The 27,922-nt window shown below is 51.4% G+C and overlaps 1 protein-coding gene across 1 annotated transcript; it reads left to right on the top strand.

Annotated features, from left to right (window-relative positions):
* Window positions 1-12,473: 12,473 nt before the first annotated feature.
* Window positions 12,474-26,614, top strand: TACR1 (tachykinin receptor 1). Its single transcript, XM_051640744.1, has 5 exons — window positions 12,474-12,931; window positions 19,560-19,754; window positions 24,490-24,640; window positions 24,915-25,111; window positions 25,503-26,614. Exons 1-5 carry the CDS (start codon window positions 12,531-12,533, stop codon window positions 25,792-25,794), a joined length of 1,236 nt encoding a protein of 411 aa, XP_051496704.1. The 5' UTR covers window positions 12,474-12,530; the 3' UTR covers window positions 25,795-26,614.
* Window positions 26,615-27,922: the final 1,308 nt, after the last annotated feature.

Genomic DNA, 27,922 nt, shown 5'->3' with positions numbered 1-27,922 from the left:
CCCTTCCATCCACACTGGCCATGAGCTTCCACCCAAGACAGTCTCGATTCCTGGACTCGTTATGACCCAAAGAGAAACCAGGTGGGAAATGCAGACACACCCACAGAGATCTCTGCTGTCCCTCACTCCTCAGCCAGGATCTCCAAGGACAGTGTCTGGGAACTACTTCCCTTAGGAAATAAAAACCAGCCGAGCACCTTCTCTTTTTAGAGCAAAGCACATGGAAGTACAACCCTTCTGGGAACAGCAGCACTTGCCTGACACCACCCAGCATGGTTCAAAATTAGCAACTTCTCAAATGCCCTTAGGAAGTGCTTCTAAAAGAGGGAATCCCAAGCCTTAGCTGCAGGACTATTTATAACCAGTGGGATTTTTTGGCATATCCCAAAGAAAAAATAAAAAATGAAGCTGCTGGAAGCTGTAACTAACCCAGGAGTTTTGTCTGGGAATCAAGGTCAGCACGCCTCGGGCAGGGTGGTGGCCAGCAGTGAGCAAACCCTGGCTGGTCTTATGTCCAAAATGTTGCTGCTCAGCTCAAGTAATGGTCACTGTGCTCACACCAGATGGTGCAATGGTCAGATTCTCAGGAACTGAGCTACAAAATGTTCAGGAAAGGTCTGCACAGAGGCAGGGATTTGCATGGAGCCCAGATGTCAATCCCCTCACTGTAAATGCTCCCTAAATTTCCCCTGCAGAAATGCCAGGAGAGGCTGCAAGCTCCCACCAACACCGAGTCACAGAGCGGTGGGGTTGGAAGGGACCTCTGGAGATCAGTCAGAACAACTCCCCTGCCAGAGCAGGGTCACCTCCAGCAGGTCCCACAGGAACACCTCCAGCTGGGGCTGGAATGGCTCCAGAGAAGGAGCCTCCACAGCCTCTTGGGCAGCCTGGCCCAGGGCTCTGCCACCCTCACAGGCAACAAGTTCCTCCTCATCTGCAGATGGAGCTTCCCACCTTCCAGCTCCTGCCCATGGCCCCTTGTCCTGGCCCTGGACACCCCTGAGCAGAGTCTGGTCCCCCCTCCTCACACCCCCTGGAGATACTGAGCAGCACTGAGGAGATCCCCCCTCAGGCTCCTCTTCTCCAGCTGAGCAGCCCCAGCTCTCCCAGCCTTTCCTCCCAGGCAGATGCTCCAGCCCCTCAGCATCTCTGTGGCCCTGCCCTGGCCTCTCCAGTAGCTCCTTGGCCTTCAGCAACTGGGCAGCCCACCAGCTCTGTGCTATTTCTCCTCCAAAACCACCTACGATCCAAGCTGAGCCACATCCCCTAATGACCTTTTAATTACTTAGAAACACACCATCTTCCAGCACCACCTGCTCACAAACACACAAGTCAACACCCACAATGACCAGGAGGAGGGAAGCAGAGAGGCAGTCCCAGCAAGATGCATTTGGGTTTGAATTGCTTGAACAATCATCCAATTGAAGCAACTTCATTTCATTTGCTGCAGCCTCACGAGCTGGGCTGTTTGCATTACAGATCATCCCTGCTCTTCATTTCCAGCACTTTTGGCAGCCCTGGCTGGGTGGAAATCAAGCTGTCATTTAATAAAGAAAATCCAGCCAACACTTGGGAAGGCACAGAGAGCTCCTAACGAAGAGTGATATGAGGGGGAGAGCAAAGGAAGGACCCAGCTGCTCCTTTGCCAACTGGGCTGAAACTAAACCAGGGAGATTTTTCCTCCTGTCCCTGCTAAAGGCAGGAAGCTGCAGGACAAAGTGACCTCCTGATGGAAATGCCACCACTGAAGTCCTGGGCTGCATCAAAAGAAGCAGGGCCAGGTCAAGGGAGGGGATTGTCCCACTCTGATCTGGTGAGGTCCCCCCTGCCCTGCAGGGCTGGGTCCTGTTCTGGAGCCCCCAACATCAGCAGAAACTGGAGCTTCTGGAGAGAGTCCAGAGGAGGCCACGGAGATGATCAGGGGGCTGGAGCTGCTCTGCTCTGGAGCCAGGCTGGGAGAGTTGGGGTGTTCAGCCTGGAGAAGAGAAGGCTCCAGGGAGACCTTAGAGCACCTTCCAGTGCCTGAAGGGGCTCCAGGAAAGCTGGGGAGGGACTTGGGACAAGGGCAGGGAGGGGTGGGATGAGGGGGATGGATGAAAACTGGGAGAGGGAGATGGAGGTTGGAGATGAGGAGGGAATTCTTGGCTGTGAGGGTGGTGAGAGCCTGGCCCAGGTTGCCCAGGGAAGCTGTGGCTGCCCCATCCCTGGCAGTGTTGAAGGGCAGGTTGGATGGGGCTTGGAGCAGCCTGGGCTGGTGGGAGGTGTCCCTCCCCATGCAGGAGAGTGGGACTGGATGATCTTGAAGGTCCCTTCCCACCCAAACCAGTCTAACTTTGCAGCACGTCCTGCTTTTGCAGCCATTAAGTTTTCCTCCCCAGCCTTGTCCAGGGCTGTTTCTCCTCCTCTGCCTCAGGGGTGGGTTAGAACTGAGCAACCTCAGAAACATTTTGCTTAGAAATGAAGAGGAGCTTTGCTAAAACTGTAGCAATCCCCCCAGAATCCCACAGATCACCTTCCCCACGTGCTCTCCAACCTTGGTACAGGGAAAGAACAATAAACCCATCCTCAGCCTAGGATCACTTTGCCAGAGCTCCTGCTGCCAAGACCACAGGACCCGAGATTTCTTGTTAAGTACAAAAAAACCCCCACATTTTCATCTTCTCTTTGGCCTCAGGTGCTGCTGCACACCAGCAAGGGACACTTTGCTATCAAAAGAGCCCTCGTGAGTAGAAAAAAAAACCCACCCAAAGAGAGGTTAAAAGCTTCTCAGAAGCCAAGATTTAACAGCTACATCCACCTCCCGTGGAAGCACCTGAACCTTTGGGCTCCTGCATCTTGTAGATTTGGCTGAGATGCTGTTTCCAGGAAGAGGATTTTTTTTTCCCCCACACCCCCCCCAACCCTCAACACAACAATTTATTCATCTGTAACAGCCAAGCTCAGGTCCCCAGGGTTCTTACATGGCTTCTAAGAGGGGAACAAAAAGGATTTGCAGAGGTACGTCTCCTTCACAGAGCAGCTGGAATAGGGGCCAGCAAACAAATACATTGTCACATCATGTATTTCTTATTCTTTCCTTAATTCCACCAACTCTTTCCCACCAGGAGACTGGCTAATTTGCCAAGTAAATCACCCTGCTACTCAGACCAACCCTGTTTTAACCCGATTTGTTCCTTCAGGTCAGTGCCAAGGGGATAAGTTCAGCCTTGGCTTACACCCAGCCCAGCATCCTCTGGCTTCCACCAGGTGCCAAACACAACAGAAGCCATGGAGCTGCTCCCTGTGTCTCAATCCTCCAAGTGCTGCACATTTGGCACCAGGAACATGTTTTATTGTAGCCTCCAGAAAAGCCTCTCCCAGCAGGCGAGGGCAGCACCAGCCAAGCCTGAGCCAACAGCAGCACCTCCCGGGCCAGTCTCAGCACTTCCCCTCCCCAATCCCCCCAGGGCACCACACGCTTCTTTGGCCTCTGCAGGAGACTTTGTGCTCCAAGAGTGTTTCCTCCTGGCTCTTCCCACTAAATAGTAAATGACTGGGGCAGGTGGCATGGAGATGACAGCACATGTGGCTCTAGACACCAGGAAAAAGCAGCTGTGGAGACTCAGCCCCATCCCCCTCAGCTACAGAGCACAGCTTTGTGCCTTTAATTAAATAGTGGAGAACACCAGTACCAGCTGAAGACTTTTTTCTCTTAATTAATTCATTTACCAGACCCTTCTGCCCTCAGAGTGTCACCTCAATTCCCTCATGTCTTCCAATAAGTGATTTTGAGATGGGAAAAAAAAAGAGAGAGAGAGAGAGAGAAAAAAAACACTACAATTTAATCTCCAGTAGCAAAAGTCCACTTGATTTTCCTCCTGGAGACACATTTCAGCCCTGCAGTGGTTCCTCACCTTTTCATATGACCAATTCCTCTCTCCCCAGCAGCCACTGCCAAGAATTATCCCTCTTTCTCTACTTTAATTGACTTTGGAGCTGTGACACAAGAGTTTTCCTACTCCAACTGATTGCTCACCTCTCATTCCATTTGGCCAACACTTCCCTGGCTGTGCTCATACAACCTCAAATTTCAGGCTGGGGTTATTTATGCCTATCAGCCCAAATTGCATTTTGGGGTGAGGGAACAACCACAGTTAAACTAGATTAACCACTCTGGTGGTTTGTTGGGGGTTTTTTTGGAAGCAGCTAGAGAGGAAGGTACAGTTTAGCTCATGGTAAAACACTTTTTGGGCAAGATTTCTTTACCATTTATCCACTTAAGGCTCAGCTGGAGAGAAGGGCTTTCCAATCCATGTGTAAAATTCCCATCCAAATTCATAACGGCACAGAGCTACACCTCCTGCTCCATCACCTGCAGTTAGAGGCTCCATAACAACAACCAGCCCAAGATTCTGGTCTTCCTGGAGCCCCAGCATGTCTTTTGAAGATGGTTAACCCCAATTAGGTTGGACATGAGGCTGAAATTCTGGAGTATGAGGGTGGTGAGAGCCTGGCCCAGGTTGCCCAGGGAAGCTGTGGCTGCCCCATCCCTGGCAGTGTTGAAGGGCAGGTTGGATGGGGCTTGGAGCAGCCTGGGCTGGTGGGAGGTGTCCCTGCCCATGCAGGGGGTTGGATCTGGATGATCTTGGAGGTCCCTTCAAACTCAAACCATTCCATGAGTCTATGAATTTCAGGATGGGATCCTTCCCACACACATCCCCACATCCCTTATTCCCTCCAGAATGAGGATGCACACAGCAAACACCCCTTTCCTAACAGCTTGGCAGGACCCTCCACACACACCACCTCCTGGAACCTTGTTTCCCAGTAGCTTCACCATGAAATAACGGTGAGAAATCCCAGCCAGCCAAGCGAACCGGAGCCAAAACACCCGTGGGCAATGGATCTGCTGGGGAAGAAGGGCTGTTTGCAGTTATTTTTAGTGTAGAACAGCACCAGCCAATTAAACCACACAAAGAAAAAAACAGGCCATTGAAACCAGAGTTAGTGATTTGCATACAAAAAGAGGTGGATTCCTCAGCTAAAAGCATCTCTTACTGCTTTTACTTGCACAGCTCCCTCTGTCCAGCCCCTGGGGTCAGGAGGTTGTAATTCTGTATGGAAACAGACTCCTGTGAGGAAGCATCTCTCCAAGTCCTCTGGTAAAAGCCAGTCTGAATCTCCCTTGATTCACCCCCTCTCTGCAAGGCTGCAACATTAAGAGGTTCTGGGAATTGAAAATAGCTTAATTAGCTACTGCTTGGTCTAGGGCCCAGCTCATTAACTCATTGACAGCTAAGGAGAGCCAGCAAGGCTGGCTGCTGCTCAGTTGTAACCACAAAGATCATGGAATGGTTTGGGTTAGAAGGGACCTAGAAGATCATGTAGATCCAACCCCCTGTATGGGCAGGGACACCTCCCACCAGCCCAGGCTGCTCCAAGCCCCATCCAACCTGCCCTTCAACACTGCCAGGGATGGGGCAGCCACAGCTTCCCTGGGCAACCTGTTCTGATCATGAAGACAGCACCACTGTCATCCTTTGTCACATGGCAAGAAGGAACTGGAGCTGCAAGAGGTGTTTGCAGAACAAGCTCCTCTCCAGCCATCACCTGAATCAAGTTTGTCATGCTCAGCAGACCCAGGCATGAGTTATTCATAAACATCCCAACCCTGTGGTTAAATTCACCCAGTTTACATGTCAGGGGAGCCAAGCAATTACATCAGGGTCATGAGACTCACACTGAACTGGTTTTCTTTAGTATTTAGAAGCATTTGCTCTCAGTTGAGTTCCTCATGCCACCCCAGCCCTGTGGCACTGGGCTAGGTGCTGCTCTTGCCCCTTTTAGCAAGGGAAAAACAAGCCCCCTTTTTCTTCCTCACCTTCCCTTTCTCCATGCCAACTGCCAGCCTCTGGAACCTGCTTCAAAGCTTTGCAGGGTTCCTGGTCCAGGCTCATCCTCCTCTAATCACAACTGTTGGGCAATAAGGCTTCAAAATGAGCCAGGACCTTTAAGGCACCCTAAATCCTGCCTGAGCCAAAGCTCTGCAGACCCCCAAACTCCTGAGCTGCCAGCCCTGAACTTCAAAGCTGAAACATTTTACCTGAGGTAGGGAAAAAAGCTTTTGAACTTCCTCAAAAGCTTCTGAAGGGCACAAAGACAGGTTATCCACCCCCCCCACCCAAAACATTTGCTCAAAAGTGCCAAGTTCAAGCTAATAATTCAAGCTTTAGGTTTGAGCTTTCTTCTACCTGATGTAGAGAATTAAGAAAGCAAATGAAGGGATGGAGAGGAACAAACCCTGCAGTGAACCCCCCCTGAGATATCTTTCAGGGACGTGGGAGGCTGAATGCAAAAGAAATGTCAGCAGCAAAGACTTTGGGCCAGGTCCAGCATGGCTGGTGAGAACCTGCACTGAAAGTAAACAGCAGAGCTAACACAAGCTGGATTGAATCAGCAAATAATTACCTACAGGCAGGACAGGGCTGCTCAGCAGGGGATGTTTCAGCATTCACAGCCAGGTGCTAAATCAAACCCAGCACTAAAAGTTTAGGATGGCTCCTTCAGGAACCTGCTACCAGTTCCCCCTGGGTCGGTCCCTTCCTTCCCAACTGACCTTCCTGGCACATGTTGCAGCAAACCAGACCCTACATTTGATTTTGCTAATGGGGGGGTTGCTGCTTTTTTTTGTTGTTGTCTAATCCCAGTTATTTTCTCCTCTCACAGCCCAAAATTGAGGACTTGCTGCTGCTGCAGGCAGCTCTGAAATCACAGCAGCATCAGGGGGGTTGACTTAATTATAAGGCAAGACTTTAAAACCTCCTCCCAAAGTCACTGAACATGGGGTAGATCCCAGGCTCCCCAGTATGTTTCCTTAGGCAAACCACTTCTCCCCAAATCCACAACTCTCTCTGCTGGCCATTCCCTCAGCTCTGCCTCTATTAATGCTGTGATTTTGGGGGCTTTCTGAACCTTAAGCATGATCCACGGGGGTTTTTTGCCCATCCCAGGGCTCTACAGTGAAGCAAAACTGCAAGAACCTCCCCTTATCTTGCTCCTACAACTCAGAACTGCTGCACCAGAACCCTTAGGCAATAGTTTTAGACACTTTGTAGCTCACACACGAGCTTAAATCCATAATTAATAGATTTCTTAGTCTAGGAAGCTAGAAAAGTCTGCACTGACACCCAGCAAACACAGCACTCACAAGCTCCAGAGTTACCTTGCTGATTGCCACCAGTAACACAGCTCTTGCTGGGCCAGGAGGTGACTTACAGGGCAGACAATCAACCAAAACATCCTCAGAAACCTCATTTCTAAGGCAACCACGTAACACTCTCCATCTGCAAGGTCAGGACATTTTAAAAACACCTCTAGAGTGCTTTGTAAAAAATTCAGATCCAAAACAAGAGAACCCCCAATATCCAGCAACCTTTGCATGGTGCTGGCTTCCTCCCCAGGGAAATAAATCCCATCTCAGGCCATTCCAACAAAAGAGCTTTCCCCACCTCCTGCTAAAAAACATAAAGCAAACTTACCCTCAGCAAAGATGCCACGATTCAGAGCTGCACAACCTCCAGCCATCCTGCTTGGGAGTCTCCAAAGCAGCAGGACACAGAGCCCAAAACCACCTGGAAGCAGGAAGAGCACTCATTAATTAACACAAACCAGCCAAACACCAACCACCTGTGACTTGCAACCCCCCCCCCAAGCAGAGATCAGATGTGCTCAATTTAAAGCATTTCCAGCCCCCTCCCCTCACCAGGCTGTTTTGGGGTGTTGCTGTAAACCTGACAGAGGGTGAACTCCAAAGGAGGGGACACCTGGGAGGTGGGCACAATGGGGAGCAGCCATCTCATAGAATCATGGAATGGTTTGGGTGGGAAGGGACCTTCAAGATCATCCAGATCCAACCCCCTGCATGGGCAGGGACACCTCCCACCAGCCCAGGCTGCTCCAAGCCCCATCCAACCTGCCCTTCAACACTGCCAGGGATGGGGCAGCCACAGCTTCCCTGGGCAACCTGGGCCAGGCTCTCACCACCCTCACAGCAAAGAATTCCCTCCTCATCTCCAACCTCCATCTCCCTCTCCCAGTTTTAAGCCATCCCTTCCTGTCCCATCCCTCCCTGCCCTTGTCCCAAGTCCCTCCCCAGCTTTCCTGGAGCCCCTTCAGGCACTGGAGCCTTCTCTTCTCCAGGCTGAACACCCCAGCTCTCACAGCCTGTCTCCAGAGCAGAGCTGCTCCTGCCCATGGATCATCTCTGTGGCCTCCTCTGGACTCTCTCCAAAAGCTCCATGTTCTTCCTATGTTGGAGGCTCCAGAACTGGACCCAGCCCTGCAGGGGGGTCTCACTACAGTGGAGCAGAGGGGGACAATCCCCTCCCTTGACTTTCTGGCCACCCTGCTGGTGACACAGCCCAGGACATGGTTGATTTCTGGGCTCCAGCACATGGTGCCAGCTCATGGTGAACCTCTCCTCAACCAGCACCCCCAGGACCTTCTCCTCAGGGCTGTTCCCTTCTGGATCCAGCTTCCCAAATTTAAAGCCTGACTTGATCCACTTGTTCCTGTTTTACCCAAGCCAGAAGCAGTGCAAACTCCTCTGCTGGCAGCTTGAGGGAATATTTGTCTTTGAGCACCTGCAGCTCTGTTTTTGGGGAGGTGACAAACCTTGAACCTGTTCCTGGTGCTGTTCACACCCAGCTTTATGCAACGGGGAGACAGAATCCAACCCCCTGGTCAGAGTGGATGGAGGAGCTTTTCCAGAAGCTGGAAAAACACCATCTCTGATGGTTCCCTGAAGGACAAGGCCAGTTTTTCCTCCCAGACAACCATGCTTTGTACACACTTAGTGTGACGCCAGCCCCGGGGACTCTGCTGGGAAACCTAGAGCGTAAGAGGTTCCTGTCCTTCTGGAAAACACAACAGGAAAAGGCAAGGTTTTTCTCCAGTTGCCAGTTACAAAGCCTCAAAGCCTTTCCCTGTGCTCTGAAAGGGCTGACAATCTACATCAAGGTATATGAGTGTCCCTGGGGATGGGAAGGAGGGGGGCTTGGTGGTTTATCAACACCCAGAATAGCTCTGGCATCTTCTCAGGGACCTGCAGCCCTCACTGGTTGTCAAAAAGCTTCCAATAATCTGTTTGGTTTTGCCAAGCAACAAATACATCTGTTCTCCCTCACGCAGGTTTCTGTCCTAGGATTGATTGTTTTATTTTCTCTTTTTAATGCAAGCTCTTCTAAAAGAAAGAAAATTAATCCTTTGGTTCAAATTTCCACCCCCCCAGGACCACCCAGCCTGGACATGCTGATAGCTCCGTGCCCCAGAGCTGCCTTGGGTGGGAATTCAAGCTCCAGTTCAATTCCAGCACCACAGGAAAAAAAAACAACTAGCTGGTTCTTTTTGATATGAAAAGGCTTTGTCCCCTTCTTCCTCCTGGGGAAACTGAGGCAGGAGGCTGGGATGCTCCCTCTCGCAGCCCTGCCACAGTCCTTGGGGTGATGCTACCAGCTTGGAGTCATTTGGGGATGGAGGGAGTGGGAAAGGGTTTGCTGGGGTGGGCTGCCCCATGTGTTGCCCTGGGAAGCTGTGGCTGCAACCCATGTGGCTCCAGGAAAGCTGGGGAGGGGCTTGGGACAAGGGCAGGGAGGGATGGGATGAGGGGGATGGATGAAAACTGGAAGGGGGAGATGGAGGTTGGAGATGAGGAGGGAATTCTTGGCTGTGAGGGTGGTGAGAGCCTGGCCCAGGTTGCCCAGGGAAGCTGTGGCTGCCCCATCCCTGGCAGTGTTGAAGGGCAGGTTGGATGGGGCTTGGAGCAGCCTGGGCTGGTGGGAGGTGTCCCTGCCCATGCAGAGGGTTGGATCTAGATGATCTTGAAGGTCCCTTCCCACCCAAACCATTCCATGATTCTATGAGATGGCTGCTCCCCATTGTGCCCACCTCCCAGGTGTCCCCTCCTTTGGGGTTCACTCTCTGTCAGGTTTACAGCAACACCCCAAAACAGCCTGGTGAGGGGGGGGCTGGAAATGCCATCACTAACAAGCCCTCCCCAGCCCCTGCCCACCCCTTCCTACTCCTGCATTTTTAGGCAATGCTGCCATCGAGTGGCCCAGGAGCATCCGGATGCGGGAAGAGCCCTCGGACACCAGCCTGGACCCCTCTAGGTGCTGGAAATCCCTCCCAGGGTGCTGGAAACGTGGAAGCCCTGGTTGAAACATAACTGCTCCTTCACCCAACGTCCTGCTCAGAAGCTCAGACTCACTCCAACCACTGACCTGATGCCGAGGACTCCAGATTTCCAGTCCCTCGGGCTTCCTTAAGGGCTTGGTCTGGTGGAAGAGCTGAACATCCTCCCTCCAGGACACTCAGCTGTGCATTCAATCCCAAATTTCTCCCAGTTTTCAGGGAGCTGCAGCTCTGCCACTTCCTCCAGCTCTGTTCCTCTTCCACCCATCTGAGAGGCTGCAACCTGAGAAGGCAATTTAGGAGCATCCTTTAGTAAACCAGAGGGACGTGCTCAGCTTTCCAAGGCGATTTTCCTCTTCCTTGGTGCATCCCGAGGGAAAACCAGCTCTCCTGGCAGAGAGCAACACAGTTGTTCTTTTATTTCTTTATTTTTGCCCACGCTTGGCAATAACACAACACTGGAGGAGGAAGTTAAAATCACCCCTGTCTGGTGGATATTATAAACCTGGACTGGGGGAAGGTGCAAATCTCCACTTGCAGTTTCATTAGATCCCAACAGCTTATTCATGGGAGAAAAGACTTTTTGTTTTTCATGGAGAAGGTCTCACCAGCCCAACACGAGCCGTGTTTGCTTCATGAGGGAAGGGGCACCAGGGTGACACATCCTGTTTGCAGTGGTTGGATCGGGTTCCACGGGGTGGGAAGACCTTTTCCTTCTTGGGAAGTCAAACATTTGCTTTGTTCCTCACCCCACTGTGTGCAGCAATCCCAGGGCTGTTCTATTGGGAAGCCTTACAATAGAAAATACATACATTATATAAACTTTACAATTAGCAGCATGTTTTAAATCCCTGGTGACATTTTAGAGCGTGTTTGACTCAGTCACCTGTCAACCCCCTCCCCAGAAAAAAAGAGGGAAGATTTGGATGGCAAAGAGGTTGGAGAGAGGATGAGGAAGGGTGAAAATGGGGAGACAGGGAAAGCTGGGGGCCCCTGCCCGCTGGGGGGGGGGGCAGCTCTGCGTTGCAGAGAGGGGTACGGGGAGGGCGGGCAGCTCCGGGCCCCAGCGGAGCCCCCCCGGGGCGGGCAGGGGGTCGGGGGAGGGCTCTCCGGGCCGGCTCTGCCCAGCGCTCCTGGCACCGCCCGCGCTGCTGATAAAAGCCGCGGTTGTGCCTCGCCCGCCGCAGCCGGCACCGCGGCCCCGGCTGCTCCCGGGTCCTGCGCTACCGAGCCGGGGAGGGGCTGGCACGGGACCCGACCCGCAACCCGGCCCGCAACCCGGCCGGTTGCATCCCGAACCGGGGAGGATCCGCATCTGCTCCGGTCCGAACCGGGAGAGACCCGCATCCCGACCGGCTGCCTCCCGAACCGGGAGAGACTCGCACACCGAGGCGGGAGGGACCCGGATCCTGCTCCGGTCCTGGGCCAGGAGGCACCTGCATCCCGCATCCTCCTCCGGTACCGAACCCGGAGGGACCCGCATCCAGCATCCTGCTCCACTCCGGAACGGGGAGGGACCTGCATCCTGAACCGGCTGGAGCCCGAATCCCACGGTGATCCTGAACCGTCTTGCACACTGAGCCGGGAAGGACCCGCATCCAGCTCCAGTCCTGAACTGGGAGGCACCTGCATCCCAACTGGCGGCACCCGAAGCAGGAGGGAACTGGGAAGGATTCGAATCCCTCTCTGGTCCTAAATGAGGAGGGACCCTCATTCTGCTCTGGTCCTGGATTAGGAGGCACCCACACCCTGAACCATCTGTGCCCTGAATTGCGAGAAATCTGCACCCTGGTGCAGCTGCACCCAAGCCTGGAGGGACCCACACCCCAAACCAGCCCCAAAACACCCCAGTCCAGCTGTGCCTGAACTGGGAGGGACTGGCACCCTGAACCAGCTATGCATCCCAGTCCAGCTGTGTCCAAACTGGGAGAGACTCACGTCCTGAATCAGCCGTGTGCCTTGACATGGCTGAACACCCTTCTCTAGCTGCACCCAGGGACAGGAGGGACCTGCACCCCAGACTGGCCATGCACCCCAAAATGGCTGCACCCTAAACAAGGAGGGAGCTGCACCTCAAACTTGTACCCTGATCCTGCTGCACCCCAAAACAACTGTGCACCCTGTTCCTACTGCACCCTAATCCAGGAGGGACCTGCACCCCAAAGCATCCGTATTCCTGGTCCTGCTGCACCCTAATCCAGGAGGGACCTGCACCTCAAACCATCCGTGTTCCTGGTCCTGCTGCACCCTAATCCAGGAGGGACCTGCACCCCAAACCATCCGTGTTCCTGGTCCTGCTGCACCCTAATCCAGGAGGGACCTGCACCCCAAACCACCTGTGTTCCTGGTCCAGCAGCACGATGGATAATGCTCTGCCTCTGGAAGCGGAGCTGGAGCACCAGTGGCTCCTCAACGCCTCCCTGAACGAGTCCTTTGCCAACCAGTTTGTGCAGCCCCCCTGGCAGGTGGCCCTGTGGGCCGTTGCCTACGCCCTCATCGTGGTGGTGTCAGTGGTGGGGAACGTGGTGGTGATGTGGATCATCCTGGCTCACAAGAGGATGCGCACCGTCACCAACTACTTCTTGGTGAACTTGGCTTTCGCCGAAGCCTCCATGTCCGCCTTCAACACGGTGGTGAACTTCACCTATGCCATCCACAACGAGTGGTACTATGGGCTGCTCTACTGCAAGTTCCACAACTTCTTCCCCATCGCCGCCGTCTTCGCCAGCATCTACTCCATGACGGCCATCGCCCTGGACAGGTGAGCAAACCCCAAACCCTCCCCAGCACTGGGTGCTGTGCTCAGCTCTCTCTGATCTCCAGTCCTGGGAGGGCATTGCAATTAAAATCAAGCTCGTATGGGTAAAAGGGAGCTAGAAAGAATCCCTCTCCATGCCCTGGTTGCAGGTGGCTTTGGGAATCCATTGTCAGCTCTGTGAAAGAAGCTCAAGAAAAGGCTTTATAAGCCCGTTGGTTGCGTGTCTGGGGTGTGTGTTTGTAGCATCACTGTCCTCTCCCTTCCCAGCTCGTCTGCAGAACCATCCATTCCTTCCCCAACCTCCTCATTTCAAAGCAAATTCGATATTTAGCACAAAATGGTATCACTCATGACATAAAATACACGCCTGTGTTGGATGTGCCTCCCTGGTGCTGTAGGGCTGTGTTGTGTGGCTCAGCCTGGGTTGGGAACTGTCTTAAGGAGCATCGGAGAGAAGCTCGGGAAAGGCACCATCATCTGGGTGTGTGTTGTCCCCCAGCAAACCCACCTTGAGTTCATCAGTGGGGTCAAGGGGGAGAGACCAGCGCCAGGGATTTCTCCCCTTCAGCTGCAACCAGCACAGCTTGGTTGGTCTGGGTGTTTTTCACTGCCTGGTTTCTGCTGCCGGCAGAGCGAGATCCTGCTGGTGTTTTGCCACCATCAGAAGTTCAGCCGGCGCTTGGCAGGACATGATGGCACAGGGGACACTGCCTTCCCAACCCCCAGGGATGAGCCAGGGATGGAGGGACACAAAACAGCCACACACCAAGCACCTCCAGCTCCCCTCTCCCTTTCCAAGAAACCTTTGGTGGCATTTTCACACCAGCACTAGAGAGAAATCCAACAGCTTCACAGTTCCCTCATGAGTAGCAGCACCGCAAGCACAACAGATTTTTCCAACACAACGTATTTCCCAAACACCCTCCTGGAGAGAGTCCAGAGGAGCCACAGAGATGATCCATGGGCAGGAGCAGCTCTGCGCTGGAGACAGGCTGGGAGAGTTGGGGTGTTCAGCCTGGAGAAGAGAAGGCTCCAGGGAGACCTTAGAGCAGCTTCCAGTGCCTGAAGGGGCTCCAGGAAAGCTGGGGAGGGACTTGGGACAAGGGCAGGGAGGGATGGGATGAGGGGGATGGATGAAAACTGGGAGAGGGAGATGGAGGTTGGAGATGAGGAGGGAATTCTTGGCTGTGAGGGTGGTGAGAGCCTGGCCCAGGTTGCCCAGGGAAGCTGTGGCTGCCCCATCCCTGGCAGTGTTGAAGGGCAGGTTGGATGGGGCTTGGAGCAACCTGGGCTGGTGGGAGGTGTCCCTGCCCGTGCAGGGGGTTGGATCTAATGATCTTTCAGGTCCCTTCCCACCCAAACCATTCCATGATTCTGTGAAGACATCTCAGCTCCACAATTCCTCATTTTGGGTCCTTCTTTCCAGGGAGTAAAAGAGATTTTTGGCCAGAGATAAGTGGTGGGGGAGGAGGCTGGCGTTGCCGTATGGCAGCACGTTTGGAGCTGCTGCCTAAAAGTGCTGCACAACCTGGCACGGATCTTTCCCTGTGAGAAATCCGAGTGCTGCCACAACTCACTCACTGACAGCTTGGGAAACAGAGCTGGATGATGCTCTCTCATCATTTTAAAACAGGCTCGGGTTTTGTTTTGCTCTGGAATGGCTACAAGACCCTCTCCCCAAAATAAGTCAGGCAGACCCAAGCTCTCCTACTGGAGATGTGGGGAGATTTAAGGCAATAATAAATAAAAAGATGAATTCTGCCAGTGTGGCTCTATTCCTACCCACTGGTGTTGCTGGCTCTGCTTCAGGAGCATCTGAGGATGTTTGGGATCAGCTGGGAAAGACCCTCTCATGGTAGGATGAATTAAAGAGATTTATTATTTGATTTTAAATAGCTTGGGTTTTAGCCTTCACTCCACACCCTGGAATAACCAGAAAAGCCAATCTGCCAGGGGAAGCTGGAAAAGCATGTGCAAAATGAGAAGCAAAGGCAGGTTTGGGAGCCCAGGGCTGATTTTTTGGGGGACAAATTGGCATTTTCAGCTTTCTTCTTGATTCTACAAATCCTTAAGAGAGGGTTGACTTTCCCATGGCTGGGCTGCAAAACCCGTGTGTGCAGGCTTGGCTGGCTCACCAAGAAAGACCCAGAAGAAACTGCAGCCTCAGTGTGGAAACACCTCCTGCATAGAGCTACCTGCTGCATTCCTTGGCCCCAAATTTCCAAGGAGGTGGAAAAATGGGAAGGTGAAGGCAGCAAAGCCCATTCTCTGCTTCTCCGGGCAAGCAGCACGCAACAATACTTCCAAGGGCTGGAAAACTGCCTGTTTTCCTGTGTCTAAGACCTGACAATAGCAACTTGAATGAATGAAATGCAGGAAGTTGTTGCAGGGAACCCAAAAGGAAAAAGCTGCGTGGGAACAAGGAAAGCAAGTACCTGAATTTGGAGCAGTAGAGTAAGGTGGACTCAGCAAAATAGGTGCATTCACAGCCACGATGGCTCCGAAATCAACCATGACTGCAGTTCTGATTTCCATCAAAACCCAGGAAAACAGAATTGAATGTGCCTCCTGTTCCCAAACTGTATTAAGCCATCCATCAGAGCAGTCAGACATGGAGTCTGAAGGCTCAGAGGAACGTCAGCCCACAGATTGCTCCCCTAAATCATCTCCTCTTGTGCTTTCTGCCAGCAATTTCCAGAACGTCCTCGCCGGAGGAGATGAAACCGCCTTGGAAAGACTCAGCTTGTTCTTGAGAGAACAAACAGAGAAGTGGTTTGATTCCCCCAATGGTTTTTTTTGTTTGTTTTTTTAGCAAAACCTGCCATGGGTTTGTGCAAGAAAAGTAATAAAGCTTTTGCTCCAAGCTAGACCATCCGCTCTTTCACCAGGACCTATTTCAGCCTGGGCACAATAGCTCTGAAAAAAGAAGGTAATTCTGTCGTGAGGGTTGTTCTGAACCCTGCAACAATAGCAGGAAATTCAGGAGTCAAGGCTGGCAGATATTAAAGTCTGCTCAGGAAAAGCCATGATGCTGCTTTTCAGCATCCTGCAGCAGTGGGGGGCAAGCAGCTCTCTTTGGCACTCTACAGTTTGCCATGTCCTTCGTTTTCGGGTGTTTCAGTGCAGATCACACAGCCCCTTCCAGCCTCAAACTCTCCCAGTGAATTAATTCACTTGAAAAAGAGAGACAGAAAATCTTGGTTTTTTCCAGCCTCCCAGGAAAAGTGAAAGCCCAGAAGTGCCCATGGTGAGTCCAAGCTAATTTGCAGCCACACTTAGAGGGGAAAAAAAATAATCACTCTGGACATCCCTAAGTTGCAATATCTCTGGCATGTAGGATGGAGCTTTGTTAGATAAACCATTGACACTCTCCTTGAGCCCTGGATTCCCTTCTGAGAAGCACGACTGTTAGCAAACTTTGGAATGAATGAGTTCCCATGATGAGGGACAACCAGGAAGGTGAAGATCCCCAATTATTTGCAGAATCAGAAAGAGAATCATGTCTGATCTCAAACCTGGAAGTGAGCTAAGCTGGAAACACTGCAGACTGAACAAACCCTGAGGAGGGTGAGAGCCCTGCCCTCAGCTCAGGGTGAAGACAGATTGTGCAGCACTCAGGCTATTTTATATAAAACAATTTCCATTTTTCTGCAAAGCATCCTCCACTCCAAAACACTTACATGGGACTAACCTCCTGCAACTCCTAGACTTGCTGCTTTTGCTCATTAAAAGAGCCCCCTCAGCCCTCCATCAGCACCAGAACTGCCAGATCACCATGCTGGGCTGGGCAATCCAACTGGCATCTTCTTTATATTCCCTTTTTTTGTTGTTTTAATTTCCAAATGGATTCTCAAATTATATTAGGTGTCTTATGATCCATCAATTTACCAGCAGAAGCTGCAGGAGAAACATCAAATCCACAAACCTTCTTTCACCACCACAGCTCCTAAAATTGCTCATTTGCAACCGAGACCAGTTAGTATCTCCCTAACCCCATATTATTTGCAGCAGAAAAACTGGCTCAGAAAATTATTTACTGCTTGCAAGCTTGAGCTCCCAGGTTGGACAATCCAGCTGCATATTAGGAACATATTCACCAGCACAGTGACCCCCTGCCTTTCCCAGGAGATGACGACTGCAGAAAGAAACCCTCCAGAAAGAACAAATTACATCAACGCGCAGACAGATTAATTAGTCATTTACACCCTAATATAGCACCAGCTTATTGGGGCTTTTCTTAAAATCTTGACTTAATGGACTCCTGGGGTTTCCAGTGCAGGATGCTGATCTGCACCCGGTGCTGTGTAATCTTGCCCTGTTGGGATGTAATTTGGAAGGGGGGAGAGGAAGGGAGAAGTGAAAGGAGCTTGGGGTTTAGGCGAGCAGCCCTGCGGCGCCGCCTGCGCCGTCACCAGAGCAGCTTTTTGCTCTCCCAAGAAATCCAACGTCACTGAACACAGCAAAACAGGCTGGGAGAGTTGGGGTGTTCAGCCTGGAGAAGAGAAGGCTCCAGGGAGACCTTAGAGCACCTTCCAGTGCCTGAAGAGGCTCCAGGAAAGCTGGGGAGGGACTTGGGACAAGGGCAGGGAGGGATGGGATGAGGGGGATGGATGAAAACTGGGAGAGGGAGATGGAGGTTGGAGATGAGGAGGGAATTCTTGGCTGTGAGGGTGGTGAGAGCCTGGCCCAGGTTGCCCAGGGAAGCTGTGGCTGCCCCATCCCTGGCAGTGTTGAAGGGCAGGTTGGATGGGGCTTGGAGCAGCCTGGGCTGGTGGGAGGTGTCCCTGCCCGTGCAGGGGGTTGGATCTAGGTGATCTTGAAGGTCTCTTTCAACTCAAACCATCCCACGATTCTATGAACACCCTGTAAAGCTGCTGGATACTCAGCAGGGAGCTACTTGAATCATTTCCCAGCTGGGAGTTGGAAAGCCTGATGGCCTTGCTAAGGGGTCTTTCATCAAGGCTGGTTTATGCCCCTGCTCTGACAGGGGGTTGGACTGGATAATTTCCAGAGGTCCCTTCCAACCCCCCCCCCCCCCCCAATTCTGTGAGGGTCAGTATTTTTTGATCGACGTTTGCAACACAACCCTCATAGAAAACGAAAAGGCAGGTTTTTCTCTACGGAGCTTTTTGTTTCTTGGGTAGGAAGGACCAGGAGCTGTGCTGGAGGTATTTGACTCACCTCAGTGCAGGTCATCTGCTCTGACTTGGTTACAAATTCCCCCGGGACTGACTCAGTACTGAACCCCTCTTTGATCAGGATGGGGAACTGTTGTGCAATAAAAGACACAGCACAAACCCCACGTCCTCTTGGTTACTCATCTCTCATCTGTCGCATCCTTCTTACTTAACGAAGCAGATAAAGAAACTCTGGGATGAAGGACGCTTCATAAATTTTTTCTTATTGTATCAATCTCATCTCCATTACAATTGTTTAATGTTAGTTATCCAGGCAGAATCCAGATTTCCAGATGCAATTAATAGAGGGCTACACTGCCTGGAATGCAGCATCTATTTAATAACCGATACGCTCGGAGCTGCCCTGGTACAAATGCTGTTGTGTCATCATGGTAACGCTCTCCCCCAAAACACAATAAAATATTTAAAGAGCAGTAAATGACATTACCCACGTCATCGGGTGGCGTCTGGCGTGCAGCTGGGTGCCTCAGTGCCAGGCCCATTAAAAACGGGGGACGTCAAATGTTCACTGTGGTAGGAAAGGTGGAAGGGAAATGGAGGGTATTCCATCAGTTCGCAACAGGGGGCATCAGGTCTCTCCTGCAAGGAGCTGGGTGATCCTGAGCATGCAAAACTTGCACTTGGAGGTGGTGCTGCCACATCCCAAAGGAAAACAAGTGCAGGTCGTTTTGTTTTGAGGAACAGGGGTCATTAAGTTTTCCCAACCCACCAGCTTCGGCAGGAAAATGGCCAGTCCCGGTGCCACCTCCGTGCACGGGGAATAAAACCTTTCCGTAACGCAGGAAATCTGGCCTTAAATCCTCGGCCAAGAGCCAATTCCTTTTAAAAAATGTGGACTTGAAGACCCCGAGGTGGTTTGTCACACACTGCTGTAACCTGCAAGGGCAGGATGCAGGATGCTCTTCCTCACCTCCCTCCACAGAATGGTTCTGGTTGGAAAAGACCTCCAAGATCATCGAGTCCAACCATAACCCAACTCTACCAACCATTAACCCAAGTCCAGTGCTTAAACCATGTCCCTCAGCACCACATCTGCAAGCCTCTTAAACACCTCCAGGGACAGAGACTCAACCACCTCCCTGGCAACCTGTGCCAGTGTCTAACTACCATTTCAGTGAAGAAACTTTTTCTAATATTTAATCTAAACCTCTGGGTTTCTGAGCTCCAGCGCACGGTGCCACCTCATGTTGAGCTTCTCATCCACCATCACCCCATGTCCAAAGAGGCTCTGGAGCTCCTGTTCCAAGACTCCCAGAGATGTTTCTGATGGATGATCCCTGATGCTGTTTGCATTCTGTGGAGTGAGGGGCTGCCAGGATGTATTAAAGGGGTGTCAAAAGTACGACACCCCATGTAAGTGAGACCTAAAACAGCCCCAAAAATGCAACATCTGGGACTTCCCAGCCTTCATTTCTCCTTTTTCCACCTGGCAGGTACATGGCTATCATCCACCCGCTGCAACCCCGCCTCTCAGCCACTGCCACCAAGGTGGTCATTGGTGTCATCTGGCTCCTGGCTTTCCTGCTGGCATTCCCCCAGGGATACTACTCAGTGATGGAGGAGCTGCCTGGCCGGCTGGTGTGTCTGGTGGAGTGGCCAGAGCACAGCACCAATGTCTACGGAAAAACGTGAGTTGAACTTTCCAGCACTGGGGACAAGTCACTGCACAGCCAAAAAAACCTGAAATAGATCCCAAAGAGTATAAAAACATAGGAAATTAAGAAGGATGGGAATGGCTCAGAGTTCCCTGGGGTGGAGAAATCCTCCCCCTTCCCTAGCAAGGGCTGGTGAAATGCAGTTAACAGTAGCAAAATCTCTATCCGTATCATCTTGGGGCAAATTGCAGTGAATTAAGATGAGTTTAGTGCTGCTTGTGTTCCAAATATTGCCCTTCTTGGATGCTCATCCTCAGGGCAAAGTCACATAAAATGGCTGAGACACCATATTTTGGCTGGGGGGAGGGGTCTGCATTGCCTCCAGGGCTTATGCATACACAGGAATCACTCTGGTTTCTATAGCACTGTTCCTGCAATCCACATCTCTAAAGGCTTCCTGGGGCAAGAGTTATTCCTGTGAGAGGTAAATAGTTTTACTGGGGGTATCTTGGCCAAGCAACAGAATCACAGGGGTTGGAAGGGACCTCTGAAGATCAAGTCCAACCCCCCTGCTGCAACAGGATCACCTGAGGCAAGTCACACAGGAATGTGTCCAAATGGGTCTTGAAAATCTCCAGAGAAGGAGACTCCACAACCTCTCTGGGCAGCCTGGCCCAGGGCTCCCTCACCCTCAAAGGAAGAAGTTCTTTCTCACGTTGAGGTGGAACTTCCTATGTTCCAATTTATGTCCATTGCCCCTTGTCCTATCCCAGGCACCACTGAGAAGAGCCTGGCCCCTTCTTGGCACCCCCCTTCTGATATTTGTAGACATTAATAAGATCCTCTCTCAGTCTTCTCAAGACTAAACAGCCCCAGGTCTCTCAGCCTTTCCTCACGTGACAGATATTCCAGTCCCTTCATCATCCTTGTAGCCCTCACTGGGCTCTCCAGCATATCCCTGTCCCAGCCTATCCCCATAACAGGGAAAAAACAAAATGGTTTAGGATTTACCAAGTCTAAATGGCCCAAAATTCACTCCACAATTTTAAAAACAAGCAACAAAAAGAGGCTCTGTGGCATCAGCTCAGGCTGGGAGGCAAATGCTGGGCTAGGAGGGCTCAGCAGGGGTCTCTTTCCTTCCTGTTAAGGTACCAGCTAATTACATTTGGCATTTCCAAAGGGTCTGGGCAGCCCTGCCAGCCCAGCAGCCCTCTGGGCTTTGCTCTTTGAAGTCCGTGAGTCGTGCAGTGAGTTAAATGTCATGTGTGAGAGGAGAAAGAGGCAGAGGGGGGGAAAAAAGTAGGCATTTGTGATCTCCAGCCCCGTGGAGCAATGAATTAGGGCTGCGAAATTGTGCTGGAGCCAAAGCAGACACACACACACACACACAGAGGTGTTGAAAGCCAACCTGAGCCTGGCAAGGGGCTCTGTGCAAGACAAATGAGATGAGTTTGCCAGTCAGCAGCGAGCGGCGGGTCGCAGAGCTGGGTGGTGTCATTTATTATCACGGTGTTTATTTGCACTGCAAAGCAGGGATGGCAAGAACTGAGCTGGGGCTGGCCCAGCTGATCTCCAGAGGTGTTTTCCAACCTTCATTACTCCAGGCCACAGTGATAAATAGAGCTAGAGCAGAGGAATGCTGCTGGCTTAGCCAGCCCACGTGGCTGGGATGGGGCTGAGCCCCCCTTGGGACCCAAGCAGCACCCAGCACGAGCTCAGGGACTGGCTTTGACAGCTCATTTGTCATGCAGCTGGACGCCAGGGCTGTCGCTTTTTCAAGCAGCTAATTCAAGAGGAAAATGCCACCATTAACCTAGGAACGATTTACCATTAACCTAGGAATGATTTGCTGCTGGAAGCCGGGTGCTGCTTCAGAGCCTGAGCACATCCAGGGGGCCAGCCAGGGGGCTCTGCAGCCAGGAAAGCAGCTGCTAAACAGGAGCTTTTTCAATAGCCAAATCCCAAAGGTTTAGTGAGGACGGAATCTGAAGTTGCAGCTCAGCAGCACGACTCCAAACTGCACAAAGCCACTTGCACAGGGCAGAGCCCGGGATGTTATTTTACTGTCCCAAAATAACTTTGCAGGGACAGGTGGCTGGGCCACTGTCACCCCCCCTGGTGTGGCCTGGGGGCAGTTATTTCAGGAAGGCATCCTTTTCCAATGCCACAATGAAGAAGAATATTATCCTTTAGTTCACAGTGAAAACTGGGGACTTCTCCCAACACCACCAGGTCTTTTCTCTTTGCAAATGGAGCCCAAGGAGCATGACCCCAGCATGTGGAGAGTATCAGAGACAGGGATGTGCACAGGAGGGTTTTTCCACTGGAAAAATGTCCTGTTCTCAGGCCACTCCTATGGGGGGAAGTAAATAGAGGTGCAGGTGAGATGCTGTGTCTGCTACAGGAGCTGGTGATCCAAGCTTGATTCCATCCAGCAGCTCCTCAGTGCTGCTAACCCCTGATTCCCAGTTTTGGTTTCAAAACAGACACCTGATCTATTCCAGTTTTCTTAGCTGCCATTTCAGTTTGTTAAGGGGAAAAAGCCACTCCAGTCTCCAGCTTCTCTGGGAGACAACAGCCTGCAGCGACTATCTGGGCTTTGCAATGCAAAAGGAGATGGCAGCTCCCAACATCCCTGTCCCATAACTCCTATGGGCTCCTCCATCCTTGACAAGACCCTTATCCCACACCCAAGACCTTTACGTGAGCAATTCCAGGCCTCTCTGTGTGCTCTGATCCTGCAATCCTTGTAGATCAATGAATCACAGAATAGCCAGGGTTGGAACGGACCTCTGTAGATCATCTAGTCCAACCCCCTTCTAGAGCAGGATCCCCTAAGAGCAGATCCCACATCATGTACAGGTGGGTTTGGAATGTCTCCAGGGATGAAGACTCCACAGCCTTCCTGGGCAGCTGTCCCAGGGCTCTGCCACCCTCATAGTGAATAAATATTTTCTCATATTCAGCTTTAATCTCCTGTTTGTACCAGTTTGTGCCCATTGCCCCTGGTCCTGTCGCTGGAAACCACTGAGAAGAGTCCCACATAGGGAAGCTCTCACATGGACACCAGTTTTCAGCACCCAGGGTCCAAAAAATAACAGAATCTTTGGAAATCTCTGTCCCTCCCAGACCCTGGCAGCTCTGAAAATAAGGGTCTGTCCTGCTTACATTATCTGACAGCTCCTCTGGGGCATTTCTACATCCCTCCCAGCTGTTGGCAGCTGGTTTGAGACCCTGCATTGACGGGAACCACAGCAAGACCCTCATGGTGGAGCCACAGAGACGCCTCTTCAATTAGCAAAACAAAAAACAGCCCTAGGAAAACCAGCTGAAATGTGATTAGTGCTGGGCAAAGAAGAGGCCAAATGAGATTGCAGGTACAAAACAGGGGTGGGTCCTGGGCCAACCCTGCTCCCTGTGGGATTGACACCAGGCATGAATCTGCCCCATTCATTACACTTTGGAGATATTATTCAATCTAAGCTCCCAGAAGGATGAGTGGGTGCAGGAGCAGAGCGTGACCACAGGGCAGGAATGGCCTTGAAAAGATGCAGCTCCTCGCACTTGAGCAGCCCAAAAATCATATCACAGAATCCCAGACTGGTTTGGGTTGGAGAGACCATCTAGATCCAACCCCCTGCATGGGCAGGGACACCTCCCACCAGCCCAGGCTGCTCCAAGCCCCATCCAACCTGCCCTTCAACACTGCCAGGGATGGGGCAGCCACAGCTTCCCTGGGCAACCTGGGCCAGGGTCTCACCACCCTCACACTAAATGCATGCAAAGACCCTAAAGCTGTTCCAAGACCATTACCTCCAGCACACCCGATGCTTTCCAAGCCTGTATGGTGCAAACCAGTTGTGTTTCTGTACCACAATTGCCCACCTCTCTGCAGAGGAGAGAGGTTCTTGCAAGCTACAAAGGTCAGAAGGAACCTGCAAGGTCAAATCATCTATCCCTGTCCTGTTTGCTACAAACAACATTATTTTTTTCCCTTTAAACCAGCTGCTATCTAACACAAACCCTTCACTGAGCCCACTTTTGTCATGCAAGCTGCCATGGCTCTTACCAACTTCACAGCAAGATAGTCCCAAGCCTGCACTCACAGTTGAATCCAGACCCTCTCCTTTGATTTTGGGCTTATTTATACCTGTTAGAAACAGCCACAAAAATCCTGCCCTTTCCACGAGCCTGGAGAACTGAATTCAGTTCAGAACTGACCCAGCCACTTGATTCCCACCATGGCAAAGGTTCAGGCTGTGTTTTGGGGACTGGGGTTGTGCCTTTTGCCACTTGAGTCCAGCTAAACCCCCAGGGGAGCAGGATTTAGGCAAGCTGCATCCAAGACCCACTGTTTGCCCTGCAGGAAAAGCCTTAATTCCTTCACCTTAATATTCTCATCCTCTACATGTCAAAACCCCCCACATTTGTTCTGCAGGACTGCCAGAGAAGAGGTGTGATAAGAGCAAGAATTCATCTCTAGGATGACTGGGGTGTAAATAGAGTAAAAGTGAGAGTAGAGCCACTTCAGTGAAGACATCCTTGCTTTAGAAAGGTAACACAAGTTCTTCATAGGCCTCTGCACCCCATCCCAGGAGGGTGCCAGGATGCCAAAGGCTGGCAGCAGAGGCTCAAAAAGATCGGGGTGAAATTAAGGAGTCCTTCCTGTCCCAAGCTCTGCAGGAATTGTATTTTGCCTTCAAGTTGGGCTTGCAAGACAAAGACTTAACAGGTAGAGGAGACACTCGATGACCATCATTTTTTCTAGGTATCACTTCTGCATGACCATCCTGATCTACTTCTTGCCACTTCTGGTGATAGGATGTGCCTACACTGTGGTTGGCATCACCCTCTGGGCCAGTGAGATACCCGGTGACTCCTCCGACCGCTACCACGAGCAGGTCTCAGCTAAGAGGAAGGTAAGGAGCTCCAAGCAGGAGCTATCCATGACCAGTTCCAACTAACCATGGCCAAAATACTTCATTAGAGGTGGAAACAGGTCAGTTCTTGTTGCACGGTTGTTGCTAATGGAGCAGAGAGTGTCCTCCAGATGCATGTCCTCCATGAAGGTGCATGATTTAACCAAGGTGTCAACCATGTGTTTCTGGATGGAAAAGTCTCCAAGGTAAAAAGAAGTGGCCCCTTCTGGAGGGTGACTGGAGATGTCTTCCTTTCCCTCTCTTCTCCTCACAGGTAGTGAAGATGATGATCATCGTGGTCTGCACGTTTGCACTGTGCTGGCTGCCCTACCACATCTACTTCACCCTGCAGTATTTCAGCCCCGAGTGGTACCTGCAGAAGTTCATCCAGCAGGTCTACCTGGCTATCATGTGGCTGGCCATGAGCTCCACCATGTACAACCCCATCATCTACTGCTGCCTCAACGACAGGTGGGTTTTGAGGGACTTTTGGCCACTTTCTTGGTGCAACAGGAAGGGGTAGAGGGGGAGACACTGAGGGATCTGATAGAGGAGAGTATGGATGGGGAGTTTTTTTGCAGGATGGTTGTCCCTCAACCTCTGCCAGGGGATGCTTCCGGCAGATACAAATATTCACCTTAATAGTCTTTCCTAAAGCCCCTGTGGGACTTGAGGGCAGGTATCAAAACAATCCTGACTCCTAATTGGGAATTATCAGAGGTTTTTTCCTCCTCTTGGTGAAAAGCAATAATTTTTTTGGTGTTTAGCAGCACTTAGCTCTGTCTTCCCTCTCCTAGCAAGGTCCTTTTGCCATCTCCACGTCCCTCACCCCTGCCTTTCCCCACCTCTTCTGTCCCCCCAGGTTTCGCGTGGGGTTCAAACACGCATTTCGGTGGTGCCCGTTTGTCAGCGCGGGTGAGTACGAGGGCCTGGAGATGAAGTCAGCCAGATACCTGCAGACACAGAGCAGCATGTACAAGGTCAGCCGGATAGAGACCACTGTGTCCTCAGCAGTGGGCATGGCTGAAGAGGAGCTGGAGGAGAGCAGCAAAGCCAAGCGTCTCTCCGTAGACATGACCTCCAATGGCTCCTCCCGCAGTGACTCCAAGACAGTCTCCGAAAGCTTCAGCTTCTACTCCAACACGCTCACCTAAGCAGCTTCCCGGCTCCATCAGCCACCCCCAAGGGTGCCACCATCCCCTTTCCCTCACAGGGATGCTCCAACACCTAACCCATCCAGTGCCACCACCCCAGTCTGTGATGTGCTGGCTTTTTTCAGTGCTGTTTCACCATCTCATGCTGTGCCGCTCGCTCACCACCCTCAGACGAGCCCGAGAGCAAAAGCTTTGGGTGGTTCCATGTGCACAACCATGGCTCGTGTGTGAAGATCAGAGAGGTGTAGCTGCCTCCACCTTGCTCACTGTCTGTTCAGCCCACCACGTGCCAGGCAAGTGGATAGGATGCAAAAATGGACCAGAGCTGGATTTTTCTCTCAAACCACAAGTACAACATTGGCAGATGCTTCTCTCCTCTCTGCAAGGATCTCCCAGCACATTTCACTCCACAGGAAAACAGTCTTACACTTCCCTCCTCCCACCTTTAATTTCATTCTCCCTGTCACTCCCAGATGACTATCCAGAGTATTCAATTCCAAAATCCAGCAAAAATTGCTGTTTTCAACATCAGGACCCTGTACATCCATGGGGCACCACTGGCCACCTGGCACTTCAGCCCAGATCCAGGCATTTCTGCAGTGTCTCCATCTCCAGCACCCACATCCCTCTACATGATGGTCTTCAGTTGCCACTCCACAACACAGCTCACCAAAACAGGGATCTCCAGAAGGCTTTCTGTACAGAGCCAGACTTTGGTTGCTGTTAATCAACCACACATGCCAAAAGCAATCACTGTGATTTCCTAGAAGGCCCAAGCTGATGTTTCTTGGAGAGGTTTTGGAAGTCTGTGGAGATCTGGAGAAGAGACTGACCATACTGAAATGTTTTGCACAGCCTGGAAATGTCTCAAGCTGCACAGAAAGGGGCATGGTAGAATTCTGCCAGAAAACCCAAGTTTTGTCAGTGACACAAGAATTTTGCAGACATTTTCAATCAGAGATCATTCAATTATTCACTTCCACTTTCTGGGTTTTGTTTTGATCAGGGAAACTTCTTTTCATCCCTCTGTCTCTTGCATAAAACATTAAGTTTATGATGTGTACATGGATATATCTAATATTTTAATCTTGTTATGGTGGATGATTTTCACTGGGGCTGGTTGTACCAAGGGCTCCTTTGGTCAGCAAATGTATGAACATACACTCAAAAAGAACGTGGCTTGGGAACAAACTCTCAATTTTGGGGGCATTTTGGGGGTGGTTGTATCCACTGCTCCTTGCTGCTGGTCTAATCTCTCACTTTTGGTGTAGAAATCAGCTCCTAAAATGGATTCAATGCAAGATAAAAATGCTAGAGAGACACATGACAGGTTTGTCCAGGCCAAGGAAATGGCTCTTTCATTTTAAAGTCCAACATCAGTCCCTGCTGAGCACGCAGCAATTTCTGGACGTAAAGCAGAGGTGACTTTTGGAGCTTATCAACTCTTCAGCCTCCAAACAGGCTGTTGCAAGATCCAGTAATTAATAAATCCTCAGCTACATTGGTTCTTGGAGATAAAAATGGACATATTTAAACAACAACTCCAGCAGAAATGCCATGAATGGGCACAGAGATGGATCCAAGAGCAACAAAATGGCTGCAAAACAAGATTGACAAGAACAATCATCTCCATTTTTACCCAAAATGCTGCCAAGTGCCACCAGTGAGGAGCAGCTCTTCCAGCCACTTCCACACCCTTCCTGACTACATGATGTTCCCAACAGTCCCGTGCTCCACACACATGCTGGAACACACCATTTTTGTCCTGCTTAAGCTGCCACTTCTCACTGTTCTTGTCGCCTTAAGACACATTCCCTGGCCACTGCCTTCCACAACACTGCAGGGTGGAAAGGGGGAAATAGCATGAGCCTGCCTGGAGATTTGTTTCTGTAACAAACCACCAGCCCCAGGAAGCAGGAACTGAGGGGATGGGCAATGCCAAAGGTTTTAACTCCAGGGTTGGACTATGAAACTCTTCCCCCAACTCCACAGGAGCTGTGCTGCCAATACACAAGAAGGTGCTACAAACCAGAGCCAAATGCTGATTGACTCCCAGCTGCCAACCCAAATTCAAACTGAAAAGGAAACCAAATATCTCTAAATGGGCTAGAGAGCTGAATAAGGCAGA

Source organism: Apus apus, chromosome 26, assembly GCF_020740795.1.
Source record: "Apus apus isolate bApuApu2 chromosome 26, bApuApu2.pri.cur, whole genome shotgun sequence".
NCBI lineage: Eukaryota > Metazoa > Chordata > Aves > Apodiformes > Apodidae > Apus > Apus apus.
The sequence above is the reverse complement of the archived record's forward strand: the minus strand, read 5'-3'. Positions and strand labels throughout refer to the sequence as shown.

What these genes read in the sequence shown, in the direction of transcription:
- TACR1 (XM_051640744.1), top strand. Translation starts at nt 12,531, where the DNA reads ATGGATAATGCTCTGCCTCTGGAAGCGGAGCTGGAGCACCAGTGGCTC. An exon ending in ACGGCCATCGCCCTGGACAG is followed by an intron (nt 12,932 to 19,559) that starts GTGAGCAAACCC and finishes TCCACCTGGCAG; the next exon opens with GTACATGGCTATCATCCACC. An exon ending in AGGTCTCAGCTAAGAGGAAG is followed by an intron (nt 24,641 to 24,914) that starts GTAAGGAGCTCC and finishes TTCTCCTCACAG; the next exon opens with GTAGTGAAGATGATGATCAT.